Source organism: Ailuropoda melanoleuca, chromosome 2 (genome assembly GCF_002007445.2).
Source record: "Ailuropoda melanoleuca isolate Jingjing chromosome 2, ASM200744v2, whole genome shotgun sequence".
In the NCBI taxonomy this organism is placed as follows: Eukaryota; Metazoa; Chordata; class Mammalia; order Carnivora; family Ursidae; genus Ailuropoda; species Ailuropoda melanoleuca.
Genome location: NC_048219.1, coordinates 188,148,446 through 188,175,458, shown reverse-complemented (window position 1 = coordinate 188,175,458; position 27,013 = coordinate 188,148,446). Strand labels below are relative to the sequence as shown.

General features: G+C 40.9%; 2 protein-coding genes and 1 pseudogene across 16 annotated transcripts in view; 2 read left to right on the top strand and 1 right to left on the bottom strand.

The window, feature by feature from the left end:
- The first annotated feature begins 514 nt into the window (after positions 1–514).
- Positions 515–17,867, top strand: TM4SF20 (transmembrane 4 L six family member 20). Its single transcript, XM_002919717.4, has 6 exons — positions 515–608; positions 4,281–4,342; positions 6,322–6,513; positions 11,895–11,960; positions 15,325–15,476; positions 17,180–17,867. Exons 2-6 carry the CDS (start codon positions 4,295–4,297, stop codon positions 17,466–17,468), a joined length of 747 nt encoding a protein of 248 aa, XP_002919763.2. The 5' UTR covers positions 515–608; positions 4,281–4,294; the 3' UTR covers positions 17,469–17,867.
- LOC100476893 lies at positions 5,562–5,990 on the top strand (annotated as a pseudogene).
- Positions 17,868–24,490: 6,623 nt separating the features above from the next.
- The window catches only part of MFF (mitochondrial fission factor), a 30,783-nt gene continuing 28,260 nt past the window's right edge, over positions 24,491–27,013 (bottom strand). For all 15 annotated transcript variants that reach the window (XM_034655294.1, XM_011225605.3, XM_011225606.3 and 12 more), the window contains one exon: positions 24,491–25,345. In XM_034655294.1, the coding sequence (XP_034511185.1) occupies positions 25,214–25,345 (132 nt within the window). In that variant the 3' untranslated portion in view covers positions 24,491–25,213. The remainder of the gene's footprint in view (positions 25,346–27,013) is intronic.

Genomic DNA, 27,013 nt, shown 5'->3' with positions numbered 1-27,013 from the left:
CGCCACCGTGCCCTAGGAGACGCCGCCATACTCGCGGTTCGCATTCCCGGGCTGCAGAGCCCTAATGGTGGGCCTGTCTGCTTCTACTCGGTCACAGGTATGACGCTGCACACAGCTCCAGGTGCACCAACAGCTCTAAGGTTGGATTCCAGGACCCAGAGTCTTGCAATTCGGAGAGTCTTCTTGCTGACTTCTTTTTACTAATATTTTAGTGACTCTCCTCATATCTCTTAGTTTATTTGAAGGAGCTGAGCACTAACCCAGGACAGCTGGAAGCATGAAAAAGGATGGGAAAGTTCCCCCAGGCTTTTCTCCTTGAAGCATGGGGGCGGGGGCGGGAAGGAAATGGCCTAAGTTTTGACACCTCTGATCCGCAGAGACCTCAGCCTCAGGTTTCTCTCTTTGTACCATGTCTTAAGGGATCAGTGAGGACACTGAAGACACGTGGAGAAGATCAGATGTCACAATTCGAATCAATCCTTGTAGTTCAAGATTTCGGAGTCCGACTGGCATTGGCTGGGCAGAAAATAAAGACGACAGTAAGATACTTCAGACCCTCAGAGTCCTATTGTAAATATGTCACCGGAACACAGAAATTCAGAACTCAAGTAAGCTATTTTATGAGGCCGAATTGTGTTAAGGAAGTAAACCAGAGGTGCTGCAAAATGTGCGCAGGGAAATGGAAATAAACAGCAACCGGGAACTAGTCATGTGCTTGGGTCAAGCCCAAGCCAAAGATGGTATACGAGGGGCGCCCCCAGCAGAAGGCGGCAGCAGACCTCCCTCACCTCCTGAGTCTCCCTCCCTCCTCACCTCTCCTGAGTGTTCTTTCCTGACACCATGGGGTGCTGTGGCTGTGGAAGTTGTGGCGGCTGCGGGTGCTGCAGGGGCGGCTGCGGGGGCGGCTGCAGTACCCCCGTGGTCTGCTGCTGCTGCTGTGGCTCATGTGGCTGCGGCTCCCGTGGCTGTGGCTCCCGTGGCTGCGGCTCCTGTGGCTGCGGCGGTGGGAAGGGCTGCTGCCAGCAGAAGGGCTGCTGTGAGAAGCAGTGCTGCTGCTAGCCGGCTGGCCGGCCTCTGGGCAGGTGCTGCAGGGGACAGGCTCGCTCCTGTGCTTAGATCCTCAGACATTTTGAATGTTCATCTCTTCTGGTTCACCTAAACATCAACCTTGTAATTTAAAAGAAAGACACCTGGTTAGAAGTCAGAAGTACCAAATTCAAGTTCATGGTCTGCCAGAGCGACCTGACCATGTACAAGTCACCTTAGCCTCCCTGAGGCTTACTGTCTTCCTTACTCATCTGTAAAATAATAAGTTTGAACCGAGAGTTTCTGGTGACCGTTACAGCTTTAGCAGCATATGAATCCATTAAGTTCTCAAAACTAAATTCACATTTTCCCCACCTCACAGATTCCCTTATTTACTTTGGCTATGGTAGGCGTTAAACTGTGTTTATATATGTGTGTGTGTGTGTGTATGTATTGTTTATATACATGTGTGTATATATATATATACACACACACACATATGTATCAACATACAAATATACGAATAATTCTCAATCCAATATAATCTATCAATTAAAATCCACACTGCAAGAAACTCACTCTTGGGTTGAAAAAACTCACATTAATGAACTCAGTGGAATGAAATAATGCTTTTTAATATATTTCATTCTTTTGGTATATTTAGTGTTTGTGGAACTTCTGCACTTATATTCCTACTTATATCAATTATGTACTATATGTTTCTTATAATTTCTAGTGTTCTCAAATTTTCCTAAACATATTTTTTTCAATAAAACAGCAGAAGTCAAACGCAGTGATCCAAGGTCCAGTCACTAGCCTTGAGGTTGTGGAGGGTCAGTGGCAGCAACAGTGGCCGTGGCTTCCTGGGCAGTAGCTCTAGTGGTATATGCTTGAGCTCAATTATTCCAGAAGGTGCTTCTTGATTTCTCTCCCTTCTGACTATTGCAGGTGCAACAGCTCCCCATGGGCCCATTCAGCAGTCATGTCCTGGGAGGCGTTTCTGGAAGCCAGCCTAGAACCTGCCCCTCCAAGCCTCCCAGTAATTCGTACACATAATTTCCCAGCTATATCTCTAAGAGTTTTGGTTTTCGGCAACTGACACTGGTGGACAAAATGCCCCTGACATTGCTTTGTGTCAAATTCTAGCCAGCCTCCAAAGCTGGGAGGGATCCTAGCTCCCCGTCTATCATGACAGAATCCTTCCTTTTTCTAACTTGTTGCTTTAGCATGGCATGTGAGAAGTTATTTCTGTTCTTTTCTATCCTTGACTTTTGTAACATTCAGTTTTAGCCTTTTGGGGGGAGGGGTTGTAAAAAAAAGTAGAAATCCACTTAAAATAATGTAAAAGGAGTAATTGTATAATATAGAGGCATCTGACAGAAAACAGAGACAGAACATACAACCAGGCTTCATAGGGTGGGAATCAAGAAGAAAGCCTTGGAGAAACCAAGAAGCTATTCTCTCTCTGTCTCCCACTAAAACCTCATGGTCTCTCGCTTCTTTCTGCACACCTGCATCTTCTCTACCTCGTCTTCCTCCTCTTCCTTCTTTTCTGCAGGCTGGTTTCTCTTTTTCCCCTGGCATAGCTTATGAATTTATATGACCTGGTGAGACGGCTAATTGCCCTCCCAGTACCCTCTGTCTCCTATCCCCCACCCCATTTTAACTGGGCATGAATCACTTGAAATAAATATTACTTAATCCCCAGACTCCCTTGCAGCTAAATGTTGTCACATGGCTACATTCTAGCCAATAAGACAGCTCTTTAAAAGGAAGAAGGTGGGCCTTTCTCTTCCTTTATCCTTCGAAGTAGAGACCAGATATGGTTAGAGCTATGGTGCCATATTTCGAGCATGGAAGGATCTCTGAGGAAGTGGAGCTATTATTCGGGCTCTGGAATATCTGCCTTCAGACTTCCTGTGAAGAACTAATTGCTATCTTACTTAAGCCACTGTTATCTTGAATTTCTTCTTACAAACAACTAGAGCCTAATCCTAACTGATAAGCATGTCCTCCCATTTCATGCATAACAGAGAATAACTAGTATCTTTTTCAATTCTAAACTCCTGGGAGAGATTGGAAGAACTAAGCTTCTATACCTATTGGTATTCCAATTAGCAATGACCAGGGCAGCAAAGCTCCATGATACAAATGAAAGACAGAGGGTCTGCTCATATAAATTGTGGGGATTGCTTTTACAGAGGGAGTCCTATGGATCAGAAAGGTACCTTAAGGGTTGTCTGCTCTACTCCTTCTCTTCATTTGTAAGCAGATTCCTTTTTCTGCTTTATCCATAAATATCTTTCCCTTCATAATACAGACTATATTTCTACATTTTTACACAGTTTTTCGGTTAGCCACAAGTGTAAAGAGTACCAAACCCAAGCGAAAGTCAGTTTTGTTATGGCCTCCAGCAAAGCATGCTATTTAGTTTTGGTCTTAGAGTCTAGAAGTCAGGTAGAGTAACAAATTCAGGTTCCCATGAATAAACTAGTATCTGAACAGTTCTCTAATTCAGCTCCTTATGAAGATGGGAAGGGATTTGAAATTGCAAAGTCCACATCTGAAAATAAGTAACTACCTCTTCCCACACAGTCATCTCAGCAATAAATACATAATTTACTTATATATTATTATAATTCCATAATAATTCCATAATCATATAAATTATATAATTCAACAGAGTGGTAGTTTTGTTGTTGTTGTTATGTTTTGTTTTTTTTTTAAGAAGGCTCCACACCTGGCACAGAGCCCAATGTGGGGCTTGAAATTACGACCCTGAGATCAAGACCTGAGCTGATATCAAGAGTCAAACGTTAACTGACAGAGCCACCCAGGGGCCCCAATTAATTGTTAATTTTTATAAAATAAATATGAAGTTATTCTAGATACTTCAAGCATGCAGAAGTATACAAATATCTCTCCGCTTTCTCTCAGGGCTGCTCTAGCATGGGCTTCTGTGCTGGCGCTCCTTCCATCATTATAAGCGCGTGCTATGGAGATGGGTAGAGTATTTTTTTAAATTTAATTTTATAATTTTTTATTTTTATTTTTAATGGATGGGTTATTCTTAATCTGTTTGGAACTGGAAACTGGAACTAACGTTTCAGGGTCGCCCAGTGGAACACACGCAATGTGTCCTCCTGCTTCTGCAGGTTGGCGTGCTCCTCTCCGAGACCATGACACCTGAGCTTATGGAAAATACTGATTTCACTTCTGCATTCACTCATCCACCCATTCATCATTCCAAGCAGCATCTGCTGAAACCATGTTCGGGGCCGGAGAGGGGACTACTCAGCAGCAGAAGGCAGACATGGTAAGTATGAGCGCGGCCTATGTTTGACTCTCTTCTGGACATGCACTGGCTTGTATTTCATCATGCACTTGATGTCAAGCATAACTGAGTGACCGTTTGGCCAAGAAAATGTGAAAAGACGTGATGTGGATCTCTCCTGGACAAAAAATGTTAAGACCCAGTATGTGGGGGCGCCTGAGTGGCACAGGGGCGCCTGGGTGGCACAGCGGTTAAGCGTCTGCCTTCAGCTCAGGGCGTGATCCCGGCGTTATGGGATCGAGCCCCACATCAGGCTCTTCTGCTATGAGCCTGCTTCTTCCTCTCCCACTCCCCCTGCTTGCGTTCCCTCTCTCGCTGGCTGTCTCTATCTCTGTCGAATAAATAAATAAAATCTTTAAAAAAAAAAAAAAAGACCCAGTATGTGGCTCACCATATCTTTTTACTCTGCCTCCACTATTGTGAAAGCTGGGATAGAAATGGCTTGTGCCCCTGAATCTCTCGGGAACAACCATAAGCAGAAACCTCTTGTTGATTTACGATGGCCAATTAGCACGAGTGAGAACTTTGGCATTTAAAAGCTTATCCCAACTGATGGAAACTTTTCTTGAGGTGCTCACAAACTAGTAGGCAGATGACATGAAGCCACAGGCCAGAAACGTACTATGCATAACCAGGTAAGTTCTCAAGGTTCGAAGAAAGTAGGAAATGATAATCTGCCCCTCCATCTTTCTCCTGTTCCTGTTTCATCCTGGTTTCCATACTTGAACACTGTCACTCTTCCAGTGTTAACAGAAACTCCATCTAGCCTTAGACGGGCCACCTCTAAATGGATTTGTCTATAAGACTCAAATAATATGACATCAAAAAAAATTTTTTAATTTTGTGCGTGAGAGCATACAGCCTGAAACTGAGCCTTGACATTTTGACTAATCGAGAACATTCGCAGAAGAGAAGAATATTTTCTGTTTTGTATATGCTCGTTTTTTTATAGGACATTTTCAAAATAAGGAACTTCCATAGGTGGTAATAATATCAATACAACAGGAAAATATGCTTTATATAAAGTGGATATTCTTGTTTTTACTTTTTATCAGGCATACTAGTAAAATATATTAAGGAAACATATCTTAAAAGCATCCTTTTTTTTTTTTTTTTAGTTTTCATCTCTTTATTTTCTTGCATAAATGTATCTAACAGAATCTACAGGTTTTTTCCCCATCTTGCTTCCTCTTATGGAGCCATGGAGAGTGACCTTCATCTGCATTATTACGTGGGTCACAAGGGCAGTTTTGACCACAGGTTCCCGCAATTTCAGTTCCCACCTGACGGGAAATTGAGATATGCCAATAACAGCAATTACACAAATGATGTCATGATCAGGCTTATGTACATAGAAGTGTGATGGAGATACCGAGGAGAATAATTGATGGCAGCATGATAACCAGAGAGGATGATGCTCTGTGGCCTCCTCCTGACGGGCTGGCTGGAGCTTGAAATTGTCTTTGGAGATGAACACGTTTCTTTAACAACATCGACAATTGGCTCTCTTAGTGATGTCAGTCAATCCAAGGGTCCAGAAGGCTTACAGGTATTGTATTATCTTGCCCAGGACCTGAAGTGTTTTGTCTTCAGTCTTCCTAGATTACATTACCAGATTAAGCCCGTGTAGATTGAATATTGGGGTGGACACAAGGGGAGCAGATGCAAGTAGCTGTTTTTAATAACCATTATCAGGAAATTTTTCTGTATATCAGGGCAATATTTTTCATAAACTATAAATTATTGTCGTTAATAAATATATAATGAGCTGCAAAAAAAGAAAAAAAAATCAACCTACTTCCTGTAACAATTCTCATAATAATGCCCTGCCCTAGTGGATGGACTCTGAACTTCCCGCAGTAATTTTTCATAAGTTCTAAACTTTAACTAGACAGCTCAGGATAAAAGGCAAGACAGTGCCACACAAGCAGCCACTTGGACAGGGTTTCTCATTGAACCAGGGGGTGACCATGACCTGCTGTGAAGGATGGACATCCTGCAATGGATTCAGCTTGCTGGTTCTGCTTCTACTGGGAATAGTTCTCAACGCAATCCCTCTCATCGTCAACGTTGTGGATGAAGGCCAATTTTTTCACAACCCCATCTCTTGCTTTGAGTGGTGGCTCCCAGGAATTATAGGAGCAGGTCTGATGGTGAGTAACATTTATTTGGCTTGATTTGGAGAAAGGCCTGCCTATTTTACTAAACTTCTAAACACCATCTTTCAGCTTTACAGTGGGCTATGTCTTGGCACAGGATACCGTCAGGAGCAGCGGAATGGTATTGATTTATATTGGCATCAGTGAAGAATGACAATTTAAATAAACTGTGGTACGGACTAGGGAGCTTGGGCAAAAAAAATTAATAATTTGATAAACATTGGTTGGGTTGTTACCTATCATATTTCTTCACATATTATGTGTTCTTCTAAGCTTTATAGTTAGTGTTTAAGATGTTTTGAATCTCTTGCCTCCGCTTTCCTTTGCCAATAAGAGTCTGTAAGTATTCACAGCAATATGGGAGTGGGAAGTGCTACCTAAGGGAGTCTGGTTAATGTTAAAGAAATGAGCTTTAGTTTGGGTGTGTGTGTGTGTGGTGTGCGTGTGTGTTTCAGTGATGATGAGTTACCGCTGCTGGTCTCATCCCAGACGTCTGTGAAAATACTCTTGGGTCATTACATGTTAAACTTTAGATAAAAATTTGTCCTTTGGCTGGCACACTGGATTTGAGACCACTCTGGCACCAAAAAGCCATTTTAGGAAGCATTCCCCAAAAGTCGGTGGTTTCCTTCCCTTTAACATCGTGAGCAAAAGGGCTGTTTCTTCAAACAACCCTGAGAGTTCTCTTCCAGTCTGAGAGAAAGTGATCAACAGGACTCAACCACGATACAACTTCCAATCCTCGTGTCTGCTTTCTACCCTTCTAGAAGCTTCTCTTTACTTAAATAGCATGAGCTTTCTTGCATCTTGCTTAGACTTCCATGAAGTCCCTAAAAGTTCCTCGGTTAAAATAATCCATTTAGAATAACTCATGTCTCTTTAAATATAAATTGGCTCTACTACAAACCCCGTCCGTCTCAGTTAAAAACAATTTCTGGCTCGCATTAATGGAGCCTGAGGTGGTGATGGTACACACCCACATTCTATGTGTGTTTATGTTGGTGGGGTGGGAAGGTTGGGGGGTGAAGACAGACAGAAGGGCGCACAGAGTACTGCTAAGTGCCAGCTACTGGGTTCATACTTTACACGATTTCATTTCATCTAATAATCTGGCTAAGCAGATATGATCATTGGTATTTTAACAGATCAGCAAACAGAAGGTGAAGAATGTTAACAAGACAGATAGTAGGTGTGAAACTCAATTCCAGATTTATCTGATTCCAAAGCTCTGTTTTCCACCAGTATTAACACCATAATCCGCAACAACTGTTTCCAGTTGACAAAGGGGAAAGACAAAATCCATAACCTAATCCATAAATTTAAGTGGTCAGGAAACTGAAGCATAGAAAGGTGACATAAATCTGTGAAACAGTTCCAGAAAATCTGGACTTCCTGGCTCTATGACTACATTTACTTTATCATCTTCAATAAATATTAATGAAGACCCGGAATCACGTGAGGGATCTCTATTACACAATATTGTAGGATGTCATCAAGGCAGCAAACAACTCCTTGGAAATTTCAATAGGGGTTTTATGGCTGAGCCTCACAAGCAAGCTGCCAGGTGATAGAAGGGCTCAGGGCACAGGTACATTTTCATGATCCTTGGCTATAAATAGAATGTGGAAGAATATCTTTTTCAAAGGGCATCATTCAAAATATTGAACTCTTCATACACTTGTAAACATGCAGAAAAGTTAACAAGGAAGCATTCACTGCTTGTGATCGTACCCTTGTCATAGTTCTTGAAATATTTCTAAAATTGCTATGGCATTTTAAATTTTCTTCAAAAATGGAATTTTGCAGGGGTGCCTGGGTGGCGCAGTCATTAAGCGTCTGCCTTCGAATCAGGGCGTGATCCCAGTGTTATGGGATCGAGCCCCACATCAGGCTCCTCCGCTATGAGCCTGCTTCTTCCTCTCCCACTCCCCCTGCTTGTGTTCCCTCTCTCGCTGGCTGTCTCTCTGTGTCAAATAAATAAATAAAATCTTAAAAAAAAAACAAACCAGAATTTTGCAGGAAGTAGCTAATAATAACTACAGAATTCATTATTGATTACTTCATAAAATATGCATTCGTTTTATGGTTTTATGATTTAGTGAAAAGAGAGGTGAACCTTTTCATCTTTTGAACCTATGACTAAGAGTAGATGTTATGTAATTACCTTCAATCATCGCCTGCTAAGTGGAAAATCAATACATGCTATTTTTTTTTCAGGAACTAAAAAGAAAGACTTGAAATGTTTCCTCTAAAAAATGTAAAGGCCATTTTATTTTTATATGAGATCAGTTGGAAGTTTGATCTTAATCATCTTTATTCATTGAGCACACTTATTACATAATGATAATTTATCAATTATTAAAGTCTTAACAGAGAAAAAATTGTTAAATGTTAACCAAATTAGAAGATACTGTGTATAGCAAGAATTTTCAAAATGTCGTTTTTATATTTATGGTGAGCTATGGCTTTGTGGGTTACTCTCATGTTCAAGTACTTAGGAAAATCCCAAAAGTTTGCATTCTATCAGAGTTTTAATGATCTAAAAGCTTTCTTGTACTTCATTTGTAAAATAAATTACTACCTTACTTCTAAAGCTGGATAAAAGTATGGGTTTCTATAAGAAAAAATGAACAATACTACTTTTTCATAAAAACAAAAGTCTATCAAGAATCTTAATTTCTCAAAAACTCATGCATTCAAGCGTACTTCGGAATTGAAGAGAAAGAGTATTCTCCTAATTACTAATTTTCAAAGGAGATTATCTGGAAGATTTATTATAATTCAGTTACATATACACACACATACTTTCCTATTTTACTGTCCGGGGCTGCCTGGCTCAGTTGGTGGAGCATGCAACTCTTGATCTCCAGGTTGTGGGTTCGAGCCCCACGTTGGGTATAGAGCTTACTTAAAATAAAACAAAATCGCATTTTACTGTCCATCTTATAAAGAGCCCCTCCAACTTCCAAAACTTTGAATGGTAAAAATGGTTGAAATACAGTGAATGATCAAGTTACCCATAATGATGGAACAAAGATGTGTTAAGATGTCATGAAGTCAACTGGGTGCGGATTCATGTACCACAAGCCATTGTTACTTTATTTTTTTTTTTTTTTTTTTTTTAAAGATTTTTTATTTATTTGACAGAGATAGAGACAGCCAGTGAGAGAGGGAACACAAGCAGGGGGAGTGGGAGAGGAAGAAGCAGGCTCATAGCAGAAGAGCCTGATGTGGGGCTCGATCCCAGAACGCCAGGATCACGCCCTGAGCCAAAGGCAGACGCTTAACCGCTGTGCCACCCAGGCGCCCCAGCCATTGTTACTTTAGAAAACACCTTTGCAAGGGAAAAGAACTATGAAAGTAAATGTTCAGCATCTCTGAAATAAATTAATCCTCCAGAAAGTTAAGAGTTTAATTTACATCAATAAGGAAAATAGAATGATTTATCCATTTAAGTTGTAACTTAATGTTGTTCCAACTTTAACAGACTCATTACATTTCTAAATTAGGAGTTGGGAAATTTTTTCTATAAAGAGCCAGATAGTATTTGAAGCTTTGCGATCCAGACAGTGTCTCTCACAACTATTTAACCGTGCCATTGGTGTGTGAAAGCAGCCGTGCACAACATGTAAGTAAATGGGCATGGCTGAATTCTGATAAAACTTTATTTATTAAAAAGAAGAGATGGCAGGTCACAGTTTGCCAGTTTTTTCTAAATTATTTAAGTTCAGAAGACATTCTAGCTTATTAGTACGACAAAAGAAGCTTAGTACGTGAAAGCTTGCACCTATTTGGGAGCTAAAATTTATTTTTTCCTTTTCTTCTGGGCTCTCAGCTATGCCTCAGAGTGGCTGGGCTGTCATACATACATGTGCCCCTGAATTATAAGAGTGTTGGTGTTCAAGGCAATATATAAGCACAGCTTGATAACAATACTGTGTTCTCCGCAAGTGACATGGAGTTAGCCCATCGTCAGACGGGGTGAAGTTCATCAGGAAAGCTGCCTTGTAAGGTGTAAATCTTAGACCTGTTCTAAAAGAACGAAGGTGGATGTGGGCCTGAAAAGAAGCATCAGAGAAAGAGCAGTAAGAGGAGGACGATGAGATGAACCGGGTGGTGGAGCAAGGTGGGAGGGGGGTAAACACGAGAAAGAACAGAGTCTATGGAGGAAGAGAGAACTGTCAGAATTGGCCAGTGTGGAATCATGGTTGAGAGTCTGGGCTCTGGACCCCAAATGCCTAGCTTCGGATCCCCACTCCTCCACTTTCTTTGGCCAGTCACTCAAACTTGCTGTGTCTCAGGTCTTTCATAAACTGGGAGTAATACTAGAGCCTACCTCATGGGATTGTTATGAGGCTGGAAGGAACTGAACCATGTTCAACACCTACAGTAGTACCTGGCCTGTTGTTAGAACTCAGTGAAACATTAGAAAACATGAGTGGGAGGAACAAGAGAGAACAGCTTTAGGGCCGTTGTGCTGAGAGAGCAGAAAAAGCTTACGGCTAAAATTTCTACAGTGGAAGCAAACGATCTACATTTTACTCTTCAATGACACAAAACTTTTTCCAGTAAGAATTCCTAGTCATAGCTGCTGACTAGATATGACTCAAAATTGAAACCTAAGCCTGAGAATGAGGCATCATTTCTCACAGTTTTCCTCAGCGATGTGCATTTTCCTTAACAGAGAAGGCACTATATGCAGGATTCCCAAAAAGTGAGGTCATGACCTGTCATGGATACAGGAGCAGAAAGGAGAATGTGGAACCCAAAATAATTCTCCGGTCATAAGCTTGGTAACCGGTGACATGGTGGTGACCCTGGGGGTAGGAGGGAAGTTAGGAAGGGGGAGAGGGTGGTGACAGAATTCTTAGTTCCCAACTGCCAGGCAAACAATTTCCTTTCTGGATGCTTGCCAGATTAATTTATGCTACTTTTGGGAAATTGAATAAGTGGTCATAGATTATAGTAACTTAAAAAAAAAAAAAAGAATAGAAGAGGAAGAAAGAAAAAAGAAAAAAAAGGGAATTTTGGATGATGCAAACAAGTCTTTCAGAAACATCCCTTCCAAAATAATGAATAACTAACTCATTCTAATCCATTTAAAATCCAAGACTGTCTAAAGATGAGAGAGTAAAGCAAGAATGTAGATGGAAGAGCTGGAAGCTGTGATCCTGAAATGCCCCCGCCCTCCCCCACTTTAATCTTTGTGGTTGAGATGGGGATCCCAAAGTGCACAAGATCAAGGGATATTGCCAAATTTCCCCTTTTGTTCTCTCGAGCCCAGATTTCCCACAACTGGTGGGAGGTGGAGATGACTGCTTTTTCATCTGATGAGAAGTAATCATACTCATCTTTCCTGTGGATGTGATTTCCAGGTCATTCCAGCAACAACAATGTCCTTGGCAGCGAGAAAAAGAGCCTGCTGCAACAACAGAACTGGAGTGAGTATGGTGCCTTAGGCCTGCAGCCAAAGCACGGGAACAGCCAGTGACAGACGCGTCAGCAAAGCCTCCCGAGTCCTCGGTAGCTGCCCAACCAGTGGCAGGACCACAGTCATAGAAACATGCAATTTACAATGATTGTATGATAATATGGAAAGTGTGAAGTGTTTCTTTTTTCTTTTTGTGCCCATAAGAATTTAGCTTTGGAGTCAGTCTTCAGACCTTTCCTCAATCTTCAGTTTCACTAACCTAAAGGTTTTCAAAAGAAAGGAGATTTGGAAGTCACACCCAGAGCAGTAATCAATTTCATATTTCTCGAATACTTGTTATTTTCGTGGTGTGTATAAAAGACTGGGAAAGTGTATCCTCAACTCTATGAAAGATTGGCTTACTAGGATCAGAATAATTGTCCTTATCCAGTTAAAGGAGACAATGGTTATTTTTTCAAACATTTACTGTGCACCCATTATGTAGAAAATTGTAACTAAGTTAAAAAGTAAAGGAAGAGAATATTTGTTAACCTTCTGTTACTATGCTCAGAACGCTTCCAATTCTACAATCTTATTTAATTCTCTGTTTCATTTACTGAGAAATTGATCCTCAGAGAAAGCAAGTAATTTGCCATGGTAGACAGCTAGTAAGTAGTTGAATTTTTATCCAAATCCATCAGACTCCAAAATTCACAATTTTTACACTATGCCACGGCCATTGTTATTAAGTAACGCTGAGGACTCTCATTGTTCTCTAAGGCGGGGGGTGGAGGGTAAATCAATAAATAAGCAGTCATAGAAAATATTCCTGGCTGAGCTTAAGGTTTTGAAGCAATGGTGCTCAGCCTTATGAGAACATTAGAATCACCCAGAATGATCTCAAAAATATCAAAGCCTGGTGGCCCCCAAAGATTCAGTATTTTTCAAAAGCACCCAAGGTGATTCTAATGCGAACCCAGGGGTGAGAGCCAGTGTTGAAAATCGTGCATATTGATATCTCTATTACATATTTTTATTTTTAAAAATTACCCTTTTCTGACATTTGATATTTATCTAGGATTATAATTACTTTGGTAATTGTTTATAGTTCATCTTTGTTCCTGATACACCATAGATATTCAATAAATATTAGTTTTCAGTTTCCCCTCTCTGGCACATTTCTTTTTAAATTATAATTTACAGTTTGACTTCGTGTTACCTCTATATTGTACTTACATCCTTGAGAAAGACATCTTGAGATATTTCTAAATCCCTGAACTCTCAAATATCAGAACACTTCTATAAAATTTTGCCTCAAATCATATTTCCATTAAGAATCTTTTCCTCCCACATATCCTTCAATGACAAGTCATCTTCTCAATGATCACTTAAGTTTTTTCTGTCCTTGGAGGACAGTAAGTTGAGAATAACCAAGACACATTTTCATGCAGGTATTGGGCTTAACTCAGCAGGTTTTGCTCCCCCATATCGACCTTGAAAATCATTGGAATTCATGCTTCAGCAACATTACAGATTATTATGTGCCAAGGAGCTACAGGAACTCTGGAGTGCCAAAGGGAGGGGGTGTGCTATGTAATACTGCTCATGCTCTATTAATAATAGTAGTGCTGGCTATTTAATTAAAATTTCCAGCTTATATTGATTGGATGCAATGAAGTGTTCCTCGGCGCTTTTCTCACTTTGTGGCAGCCATGGGAAGACTGGTGTTTAAGTCATATCATGTAGCTTCCAAGTCTAGAAATGACCAAAGCATCATAAAGGTGACAAAGGCTAGATCTTGGGGTGGGAGATGGGGTCACCAAGGCTTATCTTCTGTATTAACTGTTCCAACTATTTCCCCTACTTTAACTGTTCCTTGCTCCTTCTCTTTGTCTAATTCTTGGTTTTGTTTCCAAATGCTTTGGTTTTGCTGAGTCATTTACATGAGCCCTCACGTGGGAGAATTCAGATCTCCAGGATCACATTCTAAAGCCGGGCTCCTTTGTAGTGATAAGAAGTTAGAAATAATAAATGACCAGAATATAAATAGTGCACTTCTTGATGAGCAAATTAATAACTTGGACAGGCCAGCGTAGTGTGGAAGAATCTGGATTTGAATTAGACTCCAAACTCTATTATTCTGTGCTTTTAGTCCAAGAATTCTGGCATAGTGATTACAATCTGAGCACTAGCATCTCCCAGAATCTGAGATTCTGACAACTTTGCCAACCTCCCTGAATTATATTTTTCTCATCCATAAAGTGGGAATAAAAGTACCTATCTCTTGGGGTTATTGAAAGGGTTAAATGAGGTAATATATATGTAAAGCCCGTATCCCACAACATGCGTAAGGTACTTAAGGAAGCCACTTCTTCTGCCTACTCATTAAAGGCAGGTCTCCTAACCCCTCTGGGAACAGCACTATTATCACAGGCAAGGAACAGGACAAGTATACCTTCATCTCTGCAGATTTGAAGTCATAATTATCATTGACTAACAACTTCCCCGAAACAACGCAGAGCTTTCTTTTTGGAAAGAAATATTCCAACTTTCATATACACACATACACCAGCATACACACATATACCGACTTTCATCTGGGCCATAACATTTCCTATTTGGCAAATTCCGTGCTGTTTTTCTGCTTTCTCTGACTCTCATTCATGAAATGAAAGGTGCTTAAAAGCTTACAATCTCTCTCCCTAACACAATATGGTTCTCCATCAGGGGCAGTTCTGCCCCCCAGAGGGATATTCAGCAGTGTCCGGGACACTTTTGGCTGTCAACAGTTTGGAAGGGTGGAGGGACTGCTACTGGTATCTAGTGGGTAGAGACCAGAATTGCTGCCAAACATCCCAGAATGTACAGGAAAGGCCTCAAAACAAAATGCCTAATGTCAGCAGTGCTGAGGTTGAGAAACTCTGTGCTTAACACTACGCTATTGATTGATCCCTGCTGAATGCGGGCCACTGGCCACTCACAGCATCAGGGCCAAATCTGGATGCAAGATTTGGGAGTCAGGAGACCAGACACCAAAATGTGGGTGGTTAAGATCTAGTCCAGGTTCTGGGGAGTAGGAAGTACACAGAATGGGGAGGAGGTACCAAATGTCAGTGGTCCCTTGAACAGACAAGTCTCAGGTATATAAAGGTGCAGATTTTCTGGAGACCGTAGCAAGCCCAACAATATTTTAGTAAGTCTAATCAAATGGCAGAGACTTTGCCTTCCTGTTCTTTGATAATTCAGGCCTAATCAAACAGAGATCTTAAGACCTAGGACCACAGGGGGACTGGAGACCAGCAGCCGTTGGTCAGGATCCCATACATGCTGCTGAGTCTTGAAACAGACCATGAACACGTAAGAACACGAGCCAATGCTCCTCCTTTATTTTCCAGATGCTTCTGTCATCACTTCTGAATGTACTCACGGTCATTGGTGCTGCGTATTGCATGTTGGTATCTACCCAGGCTCTCTTGGAAGGTCCTCTCATTTGTAACTCTCCAGAGAACAGCACACCCAGTTGTGAATTTTCATTCAGTAACTTGAGGTGAGTCTCCTGATTTTCACGGATTGTCTTACACGCTGAAGCTACTTTGATGAGAACAGTGGGGTGTTGACATGGTGCCATGTTGTTCTTTGATGGAATGACTGGAACACAGATTCTTAGGGATTTAGCACATTAATCCCAATTGGCACAATCTCATAGAAATGGAGGAAACACTCAGAATGGTTTGCGGGGGTGGTGGTGGGGGATCTTGTCTAAAAGGAGTAGTTGACTCAAATGGCTTATCCTTGTCTTTTAAAAATCTGTGGCTGCATGTGTGTATGTGTCTAAAGAATTTCTAGAAATATACACCAGAAACTTAACTTTTATCATTGGAGAATGGTAATGGAGGATGCCCTGGGGAAGTGAAGGGAACACTGAATTTCTACACTTTCAAACTAATTCAGTTTCTAAGTCCTAAGCATATGTTACCTCTATAATTTAAAAAATTGAATAAGACACAATACATAAAATCTAGAGCCTTACTTATAAGCCCTAAAAGAAACAAAAGTAGTCGATGGATTCATGCAGACTTTTACGATAAATATACTGCAGGCATGGGAACGAATTAAGTTTAACTCATATAGTGACAATACTGAGGCGTTACTTGTCAGTGGCTCATTTCAGACTTGTAAGATGGTCCTGTGCCTGAATCTAGGCAGAGTCTGTAAAACTGGAAGAAAAGAACGATCTAATTCTCTGTTATCTGTGTGTTGCTCAGTTTGGAAAATAACCAGCATTCACTTTTGTAATTACATGGAAAAAAAAATTTCCCCCTTTTTTTCTTGCTACCTTAAGAAAGAAAAATCTCTCAAAATTTGCATCCTGCAGTTGTTGTGAATCAAAATTTTTTTTAAAATTCCCTTTCCTAGATCTGAAGTTTAAAATAAGAGATTTCAAGCCCAGATGCTCTACTCAGCCCTTAGGAGAGAATAACTCACCAGGCACCAGGCTGAGCTCTGGAGATACAAGCCACTCTAGTCGGAGAGACACAGTTACAAGACTGATCCCATGCTTGCTGCAAACTGCAAAAAGCATACTCGCATTCCATGTGCTGAAACCGCTGTTGTCTTCCCAGGATAAAACTCAGTTGTTGGTATCCAGAAATGCAAACTCTCTAAGAACACTTAGCCTTACTCTGTAGTAAACCGAGGGAAAAAATCAGCTTAGGATAGATGGTGTTAGGGCTAGAAGCCTCTCATTTTCCATACCCTGCTACAATGGGCACAAATCCCTTTAATCCGACACTTTTTAACATGCCTTTTTTCAGTAAACATTGTACAGCTGTTTTAAGAGCAGTTGCAACACTGCTGTTTTGCACCAAGAATTGAGCTCTGTGCGAGGGGGAGGGGCTCCTTAATTTACGTCTTCAGCAAGTAGAGGAATCCCTGTATAACTAGGTTGAATCATGTGAGATTAAGAATATCCGACCATTTCTGACACAGAAAATGTCATATGGTTCAACCTAAGAGTAGGCACTATAGAAATGCTGGTTGAGGGATGGGATAGATACTCAGTAAAAGGTTTGTGGCTCTCAGAGTACATGGACACGTGGTCAGAAACCCGGATCTTAGCTACAGTTTCTGGTTGCAGTATTTCAGAGTACTTGCTGTTCTAGTCGACTTGCCTTTTTCTGGGCATAAGGATGCAGCCTTTTCATGGTAAGTGATATTCCTGAAAATCTTGTACCGTTTCTTTCATTTCAGTGACATTCATCCCGAATCCTTCAATCTGCAGTGGTTCTTCAGTGAGGCTTGCGTGTCTCCTACTGATGTCACTGATCCCACCACCAATGGCATCACAGCTGGTGACTGGAGAAAACACACCTTGCACTTCGATTCTAAAGAAAACAAGTACAGGGTGATCCATTTCTCCGTGTTTTTAGGCCTACTACTCGTGGGGATCCTGGAGCTTCTGTTTGGGCTCAGTCAGATGGTCATCGGTTTCCTTGGCTGTCTCTGTGGAGTCAGTAAGCGGAGAAGTAGAATTGTATAGTTTCATGGTAATAAAATGGAAATATCAGCAGTTTGAATCATTTAAATTGCATTTAAAAGACACTCTTTGGGGTGCCTGGGTGGCTCAGGTCTTGGTCCTGGGGGGGGGGTCCCAGCTCAGTGGGGAGCCTGCCCCTCCCTCTGGCTTGTGCTCTCTCAAAAAAATAAAATCTTTAAAAAAAAAAAAGACACTCTTTTAGAAGTTCAAAAATGGGACACTGTCTAGAAAGCTCTATGAGTCACTTTAGGCCAAAAGTCATCTTTGAGGTGATTAAAAAAATCAGTCTTACGTGTATAAAGCAAAAACAATCACCCGTGGTTGACTTTGGAGAAAAGTGGAGAGAAGTTTTCAATTTGTTTTGTATTTTTTGGTACTTCTGTAGTATTCGAATTTTTTAATTCTATATTCTTGTGTGTGGAGGGAGACGGGAGGGAGGGGGAAAGGAGAAGAAAGATGGGGAGGGAGGGAGGATGGGAAGGAACAGAAGTTATCCTGGAAGTGAAAATATGGAACTTCTTTATTGTATTTCTTTATTTAAAAAAAAAAGAATAAACGATCACTTCAATGATTTTATACCTAATTTCCAGCTTATAGGCCATCTGGGGAAGAGGACATAGACGAATCCAAAGGGTGGGGCAATAAACAGACAATAGTCTCATTTTCAACAAGAAAATATACAGGAAAAATAAAAGGTGGGATGGGCCGAGGGAAATATTCCCGATTGAGAACAGAGACAGGATTCACTGGAATGGGTTCTGTAGACTCATTTCACTGGGGGATAACTGGGGAGACCTGTACAAGGATTGGTTTAGGGGGACACCTAGCTGGCTTAGTCAGTGGAGTGTATGACTCTTCATCTCCGGGTCATGAGTTCAAGCCCCATGTTGGGGATAGAGCCTATTCAACATAGATGATAGATAGATAGATAGATGATAGATAGATGATAGATAGATAGATAGATAGATAGATAGATAGATAGATGATAGATAGATAGAGGGAGGGAGGGAGGAAGGAAGGATTGGTTTAGGTGATGTCAAAGAATTACTACTAACATTTTTAGTCCTGACAATGGTTTTATGGTTACACAGGAAAATGTTCTTATTTTTAAAGAAATGTATATTTCTGTGTTGGGGGGGGGGAATATCATGTTTTTAAAATACTTCAGCCAAAAAATGAAGCAATGAAAAAAATGTTGTTATATTTAGATGACTGGTATATGGCAATCTATTATACTCTTCTATTTTCCTGTTTGCATTCTTCCAAAATAAAAAAAAAATAAATGCCTCGAAAAGAAGCCAGTCTTTCAGGAGCTGCTTTCTATACATGCCACTCTTCAAAAGACAGGATAACAAAACCATGCACGTACCATATTAATATAAAACAGACAAAACTGAAAATCCAATTTTGTGAATGTGATCATTCCTGCATTTTATTTCAATTATTTATGTTTACTGGGCTTAAGGTTCTAGAAGTAATTTTCAATACCTATATTATAGCCGCCTCCCTCAAATTAGTAACATCAAGAACACACAGGCATATTTTTCCTGAATCTATTTGCTATAAAGACCTCCCTATACACCTTTATAGGCCTGTTCATCCTTGAGGTCTAGCTTCAGTGTCTCTTACTTGAGAAATCCTTCCCAGGGTGCAGGATTCCAACAAACTAAGCTAGCACTTACCCAGACCGCTGTTATCATACCTGTCAGAACGTAACATAAATGTTTCTGTGTCTACTACTACCGGAAAATGTGAGAGAGCAGCAACCATGTCCTTCTCATCCATTTATTCATCAGCTCTTTAAAAAAAATTTTTTTTATTGAAATTCAAGTTAACATGTAAATGTATTATTAGTTTCAGAGGTAGAATTTAGTGATTCATCAATTGCATATAACACCCAGTGCTCATTACATCATGTGTCCTCCTTAATGCCCATCACCTAATTACTCCATGTCCCCATCCTCTCCCCTCCAGCAACCCTCCATTGTTCCCTACAGTTAAAAGTCTCTTTTGGTTTGCCTCCTGGTCTATTTTTATCTTATTTTCCTCCCTTCTTCTATGTTTATCTTTTTCTTAAATTCCACATGAGTGAAATCATACGGTATTTGTCTTCCTCTGACTTATTTCACTTACCATAATACCCTCTAGTTCCATCCCTGTCATTGCAAATGGCAAGATTTCATCCTTTTTGATGTCTGAGTAATATTCCATTGTAAAATGTACCACATTTTCTTTATCCACTCATCTGTCAATGGACATTTGAGCTCTTTCCATATTTTGGCTATTGTAGACAACTGCTATAAACATTGGGGTGCGTGTGCCCCTCTGAGTCAGTATTTTTGTATCCTTTGAGTGAATATCTAATAGTGCAATTGCTGGGTTGTAGGATAATACTTTTTGAGGAACCTCCATACTGTTTTCCAGAGTGGCTGCACCAGTTTGCATTCCCACCAACAGTATAAGAGGGTTCCTTTTTCTCTCCATCCTTACCAACATCAGCTGTTTCCTGAATTGCTAATTTTAGCCATTCTGACGGGTGTGAGGTGGTTATCTTATGGTTCTCATTTGTTTGTTTGTTTGTTTTTAAGATTTTATTTATTTATTTGACAGAGAGACAGCCAGCGAGAGAGGGAACACAGGCAGGGGGAGTGGGAGAGGAAGAAGCAGCCTCCCAGCGGAGGAGCCTGATGCGGGGCTCGATCCCAGAACACTGGGATCACGACCTGAGCCGAAGGCAGACGCTTAACGACTGAGCCACCCAGGCGCCCCTATGGTTCTCATTTGTACTCCACTGGTGACGAGTCAGATGTTGAGCATTTTTTCATGTGTCTGTTAGCCAGTTGTATGTCTTCTTTGGAGAAATGTCTGTTCCTGTTTTCTAGTTTTTAACTGGATTTTTTATTTTTGGGGTGTTAGGTTTGGTAAGTTATTTATAGATTCGGGATACTAGACCTTTATCCAACGTCATTTACGAATATCTTCTCCCATTTTGTTGGTTGCCATTTAGTTTTGTTGATTGTTTCCTTTGCTGTGCAGAAGCTTTTTATCCTGATGAAGTCCCAATAGTTCATTTTTGCTTTTGTTTCCCTTGCTTCCGGAGATGTGTTGAGCAAGGAGTTGCCGTGGCCGAGGTCAAAGAGGTTGCTGCCTGTGTCCTCCTCTAGGATTTTGATGGATTCCTGTCTCACAATTAGGTCTTTCATTCATATTCAATTTTTGTGTATGGTGTAAGAAAGTGGTCCAGTTTCATTCTTCTGCATGCTGCTGTCCAATTTTCCCAACACCATTTGTTGAAGAGATGGTCTTTTATCCCTTGGATATTCTTTCCTGCTTTTGTCAAAGATTACTTGACCATATAGTTGTGGGTCTATTTCTGGTCTCTTTATTCAGTTGCACTGATCTATGTGTCTGTTTTTGTACCCGTACCATACTATCTTGATTACAGCTTTGTAATACAACTTGAAGTCTAGAATTGTGATGCCTCCAGGTTTGGTTTTCTTTTTCGTTACTTTGGCTATTCGGGGTCTTTTCTGGTTCCGTACAAATTTTAGAGTTGTTTGTTCTAGGTCTGTGAAAAATGCTGGTGTTATTTTGATAGGGATTGCATTGAATGGGTAGATTGCTTTTGGTAGTATAGACATTAAACAATATTTGTTCTTCTAATCCATGAACATGAAATGTTTTTCCATTTCTTTGTGTCTTCCTCAATTTTTAAAATTTTATTTGAGAGACAGAATCAGAGAGAGAGAGAGAGAGAGAGAGCATGAGGGGGGGAGGGGCAGAGGGAGAAGCAGACTCCCTGTTGAGCAGGGAGCCCGATGGGGGACTGCATCCTGGGACTCCAGGATCATGACCTGAGCTGAAGGCAGTCATTTAACCAACTGAGCCACACAGGAGCGCTTCCTCACTTTCTTTAATAAGTGTTGTATAGTTGGCAGTGTACAGAGTAGTATTCCATTGTATCTATTTATCTATCCATCCATCCATCCAACTATCCCACATCTTCTTTATCCATTCATCAGTTGACAGATACCTGGCTCTTTCCATATTTTGCTTATCGTGGACATTACTGCTATAAACATTGGGGTGCAGGTGCCCCTTCGAACCACTATTTTCTAACCTTTGGATAAACACCTTGTAGTGCAATTGCTGGGTCATAAGGTCTATCTTTAACTTTTTGAGGAACCTCTTAGTTGCTTTGGGTCCTTAGCAAGTTCTGTCCTTTGCCCAGTCCCCAGCCCCCACTCATCTCCTCTCTGGCTAGGTCCTCTTCATCCTTCAGACTTCAGCACAACCATCATGTTTTTCTGAGGGGCCTTCACTAACCACCGAATGAAGACTGCCCTTTTCTTTCTCCCTTAGCACTCTGCCATTGAGAGTACTCATCGCAACGGCAACAGCACTTTTATTTGTGCCTGTTTCTTAAATTTTACTCTCCCCCCGTAAGACCATAAGTTCCATGAGTCCAGAGATATGTTTCTTTTATTCACTCCTGGTAGACTCGGTACCAAATACGGTGCCTGATACAAAGTAGGACAATTATAAATATTTTGTTGAATTAATGAATCTTATCCTTTGTACTCAGCTTTTAGTGAGAGTCAATGCTTACTGAATGAATGCCAAACTGCTAATAGCCATAAAATTAAAATACAAGTGAAATGAACATGACCGCTCATGGACTTGACTGAACAACACAAGGGTCAGTGATGGTGCAACCAATCTTCTCATCACCTTGGAAATGTGTGAGATGACCCTAGTTTTTCACAGGGTCGTGAAAAGACAGAAACTTAAGCCTCTCATGTCAGAGGGCAAAAGAGAGGATGGTTGGCAGTAGCACCATCAGCTGAAATGGCTGGTAAGTTATTTCTTTGCTATTTTAGTCTTGTGGAAACTACTGCCATGGATTAAATGCTTAAAGCCTACAGGCCACCACTGGTAAGTATCTTTTGGGGTGATGTCATCTCTGCTCTGGTATCTAAACATACAAATGCATGTATGTGTACACACACACACACACACACACACACACACGGTCCTCATCTAGTCATTTACAAAGCTCACTGATCTCTTTTTCACTTCCACCCCCATGTTCAGTCTCGTCTTGGAATCTTTACACTATCATTATTTTGCTGTGTCCACCATCTGAAACACCTCTCTCTATCCTTCAGCCTATATCTCAAGTTCCTTCTCTGCAATAAAATCATTTTTATAATCCTCTAATTCTTTAATAAATCTTCTCCCCACTCCTCCATGAATCTGTCAGTTCCTTAAAGTCAGGGCTTGTAGCCACCTGCTATAACTGCTCACTACTGAGGTCCGTGTGGTGCACACAAGAGTTTCTACTTATTGACACAACTACACATTGTAAGTAAACAGCAGTTACGGTAAATTACATCTTTCTGAATTTGAGGCCAGAAAAACAGTTCGATTTCAATGTCAAACACAATTAAGAAGCTAGAAAACAGACATTAATACAAAGGAAGGAAGGAAAGCTCTCTTGCAAATGTATTTTCCTAAAATTATCCCTCAAACTGTAAATAACCTGCTACTGTTTCAGTAAGTATTCCCAGAAGTAGAAAGAAAAAGAGACACCTTTAAGTAGAGTTCTATACTTAGTTGTATGACACTAGCCTGTTAGGTTGAGCACTGTATTACTGGCTCTCCCTGTAAACTCTTCTCCCACTGTTCCCTACCCCAGGAATCTTTTCTTCATTCTCTGCTTTTTGAAATCGTGTGTGTGTGTGTGTGTCTGTGTGTTTGTGTGTGTACATATGTATTTCAAGGTTTGGCTCAAATAGCTGCAAGTGTTTCTTGACCATACTGACCAGGAATGAATTTGTTCCTCTCAACTCCAAAACCACTTTCTTACAATGATGAACAACTTCCAGGCAAGGGAGGCTGGCATAACACAGCTTGGCTTTGGAGTGAGAGATTTAAGCTCTGCTATTTTTTAGATTTGTGACAAGGCGAAGACTTTATTGTCCCCCTTTGGGTGGTAAGTTGATTTCCTATTTACCCTTTCACTGAGGGTGTAGTCTTTTGGGGTCACAGCTTCATGCAGGAATCTCCTGTCACAGCTAGTGCCTTGCTTAAGACATGGGACTGTATTCTCCTGCCCCCTGCATAGCCACTAAGAGAGAAAGTTCTAGGTCTCCAGGGTTTGGAATAAATTAACAGGAGAAAAAACAGCTTTTGTATTTGCTTATCTCCTGGAATTCCTGCTTTATTTCATTTTTGGCCCTAGCAGAACCCTCTTCATGCCTGCCCAGCAAAAGAAGTGCTAATTTTATCCATCATTTTTATTATTCTTGTAGTTTCAATTGGGAGGATCACTCAGAAATTACTCTGTGATATCCATATATAGCTAGAATTAATACAATCACATCATTAGGCTGTTATAAAAGGCAGAAGATTTTCATGGGTAAAAAAAAAAAATGTCATCAAACTCATGATAAATTCTAGGAAGCAAAGAGAAGAATCCTTCCTCCAAGTATTCTATTTTGCAAGGAGAGGCAAGAAGCAAGAACAGAAACATTAAATCTACCTCTACCTAAGGAATTTCCCTCAGCTGCCTTTCCTAAAACTGACCTCCTGGGTAGAGAGAAACTGAAGATGTGTGGCGAATACTACATCTTACTAAAATTCTATCTGTTTCTGAACACGGCATGGGGGGGATAATTCTGAGAGCTAAGGCTCCCAGGATTTGGTTTCATTGGTACACTTAAAGCTCACGAGACTTAGCATCGTAGCTAAATACTACAATGCAAAAAGCACACACAACTCAAACTGTTTTCATCTGAAGCACTTGATACCACGACTTAGAAAGCCACCTGTAATGCCACCAGCGCCTGCTGCTGCCAGGATGGAAATCGGAAAGGAAACACGGTAGTTCTTGCTACCAGCCAAGTCATTAATTGCATTATCTCCTCCTGAGACAGGAAGACTCGGGTTCGTTAATGGTAATATGATATGAAATACAGCTCACATCACAATACGATGAAATAAAAGTTTTCGATAGACAAACATTGCTTTAGTTGACAGTTTATTAAATACACTACATTTGGACCTTATTCTGTAGTTTTTTAAATCATTCACACAGGGACTTAGTAAAAACATACTTTATAGAAAATCATCTGCAAAACTAAAATAAAAATAAGAACGCACATTTTACACACATATTAGATAAACTGCTGGAAATGTTAGGAATTACCTTAATGAAGGTGATTGGAAAACATGAAGTGCCTTGACTTTATCAAATCTGACACCAGACCATGACTTCAGAAGTGTTAATGTTGAAACGTGAATGCAAAAGTGTCCATTAACAAAACTGTTCAATCTAACAGTGTCTGAAAACAGGACAAAATAAAGCAGTATTTTTCTTCTACAGATACTTTTCTACATCCATTCCCTATGCACTCTCTCTCCCATTCAGAGAATTAATTGTGCGGGCTGGTGAGGCAAAAATTCCTTAAAAAAACAAACAAACTAGAGCCTATTTACAAAACATGCAAAGGGAGAATTTTAAGTAGGCGTTTGTTACTGCGGATCTGCTTAAAAGTGACTCCAGCTGAGAGAATATACCTTGACTTCTGCAAATATCAGTCCTTCCCCCCTCCTTTCTGGAAGAAATACATGTTCAGGGCATGGACTATAAAACGGCATACAACGCAAAGACAGAAACAAAGAAGTTTGCAAATTCTTTATATTTCCAGCTGTTGAGACAATATGTTTGAGAGCTGAGGTTACCTCTAGCGGCGAAACCAGAGCCAGCTATTAAGCAGCCAGAACGCTACCGTAATTGAATACATGACCATTTCTCTTTTAGCACGCTCTTTGTTCTCCTCTTCTAGAAGTTGCAGACGTCTATTTAGTTTGATTATCTAAGTGGAAAGCAAACAACAACAAACAAAAGAGAAACTTTAATGCACAGAGCAGTTAGGTTCTTATAAAGCAGTGTGATTTTTCAAAAGAATTCTTATAAACATGGAAAGTTTCTTTGGAAGCAAAATAAACTATAATGTAGAAAAAATGTCACCCATGACAGCTTAAATTCACTGAAATAATCTTCTCCTGTTCCCTTCTCCAAATTTCTGAGTCAGAAAAAGTGTATTTTCCTTCCTTGAGTCAATGTGGGGCGAGGAAACTATTGCATCAATTGTGTGCTATTTTGATCGAAAAGACCAAGTACACATTTAGGCAGGCCTAGCACAGACAGGATGAGGGGCCTGCTCCTTTCTAGAGGCTTCTGTCACTCAGCTTCAGTTGTTCATCTTTAACCTGCTTTAATTGCCTTCTCCGTACACTCTCTGAGTGTCTGGGAGAATCTCCTAAAATAACCTATTACAGCGGGCCCTGTGCTCTGCCACCCAGACCCTGCAGGACTGAAAGGCTAGTAATTCTCCAGCTGCTAGGAGTGTCACTGGTTGACAGCACTCTGCCCTCGGCTGTTGGTCCTTACTGTGCACAGCCCTGGGCTGAACGACTGCCTTGCCCACGCTTATGCTCCTTTACTAGGGTGGCAGCATGCATCCAATAACTGGTTAGTGGTGGGGTGAAAGGCGCAGGCCCCTAGTTCCAACTCTGAAGGGTCACCCCAGCTGCAGAACTCCACAGGAGGCTGGCCACATGCTGCCCCTGTTCTGACAACGCTGCAGCCCAACATTTCCCAATCCTGCTTCCTTTCCTTCCCCTGAAGGTGGTCACCTCAGAAGCATTCCCCAGGAAGCTCTCTATGTGCAAACCTTCATCCCAGAATCTGCTTTCTGGGGAGTCTGATCTGCAACACCTATGTCAAAACACATGATAAAAGCAATAGGGATTACTAATATTGTATCAGAGAGGTTGAAGGAGGAGAATCTTCATAATGCAGAATCCTTAGCATTTCAAGGACTGAGAACTCCAAATTGGGGGTGTGGAGTGGGTGGGGCCAGGAATGGGAGTCTATTGGCAGAACCAGACATGGAGGTGTGGAGATAACCATTTTAACAATCTGAAAAAGCACTTCACTTTTGATCAGTGCTGAGCAACCATTTTTCTCCTGGGGCCAATTCAGTACCAAAAAAAAAAAAAAAAAAAAGGACATAAAGACTACCTTTTCCCAACCATTCCCAACAAGAAGGGCTTATTTGGTCCCATGGGATATAAGGTTCTTATACTAAACAATCCATTTTATTGTCAATGAAACAAATTGTCATGGATCTTGAGCCATGACAATATTTTTATCTGGGTTCATCTGAGAAGTATCAACACCAGGCAGCTTTTGAATACTCCACCCTGATCGTGGATTACATCTTGTGTCTTGAAGCCCGGTGCCCATGAGTCGCTCATCCCTAGACTAGACTTAGTGGATACAGCTTGTTGAGCTTCCGCCTTGGCAACAGGGCAAAGACAGCTGCAGAAGCAGTAGCTTCCAACGCCTCCAGGGGCACAAATGGGAATTCTGCAGAATCTTCTTGGGACTCCGTTTTGTTACTGATCTCAGAAACTCACAGTTTCCCAGCTGGCTTTCTGCTACTTTTAAATTCTCACAGAATGTGTGTGACTTGTTT

Excerpts from the sequence above, each read along its gene's own strand:
- TM4SF20 (XM_002919717.4), top strand. The coding sequence starts at position 4,295 with ATGTTCGGGGCCGGAGAGGGGACTACTCAGCAGCAGAAGGCAGACATG. Across the intron at positions 4,343-6,321 it reads AGCAGCAGAAGGCAGACATG|GGGGTGACCATGACCTGCTG; the intron begins GTAAGTATGAGC and ends TCATTGAACCAG. Across the intron at positions 15,477-17,179 it reads TTTTCATTCAGTAACTTGAG|TGACATTCATCCCGAATCCT; the intron begins GTGAGTCTCCTG and ends CTTTCATTTCAG.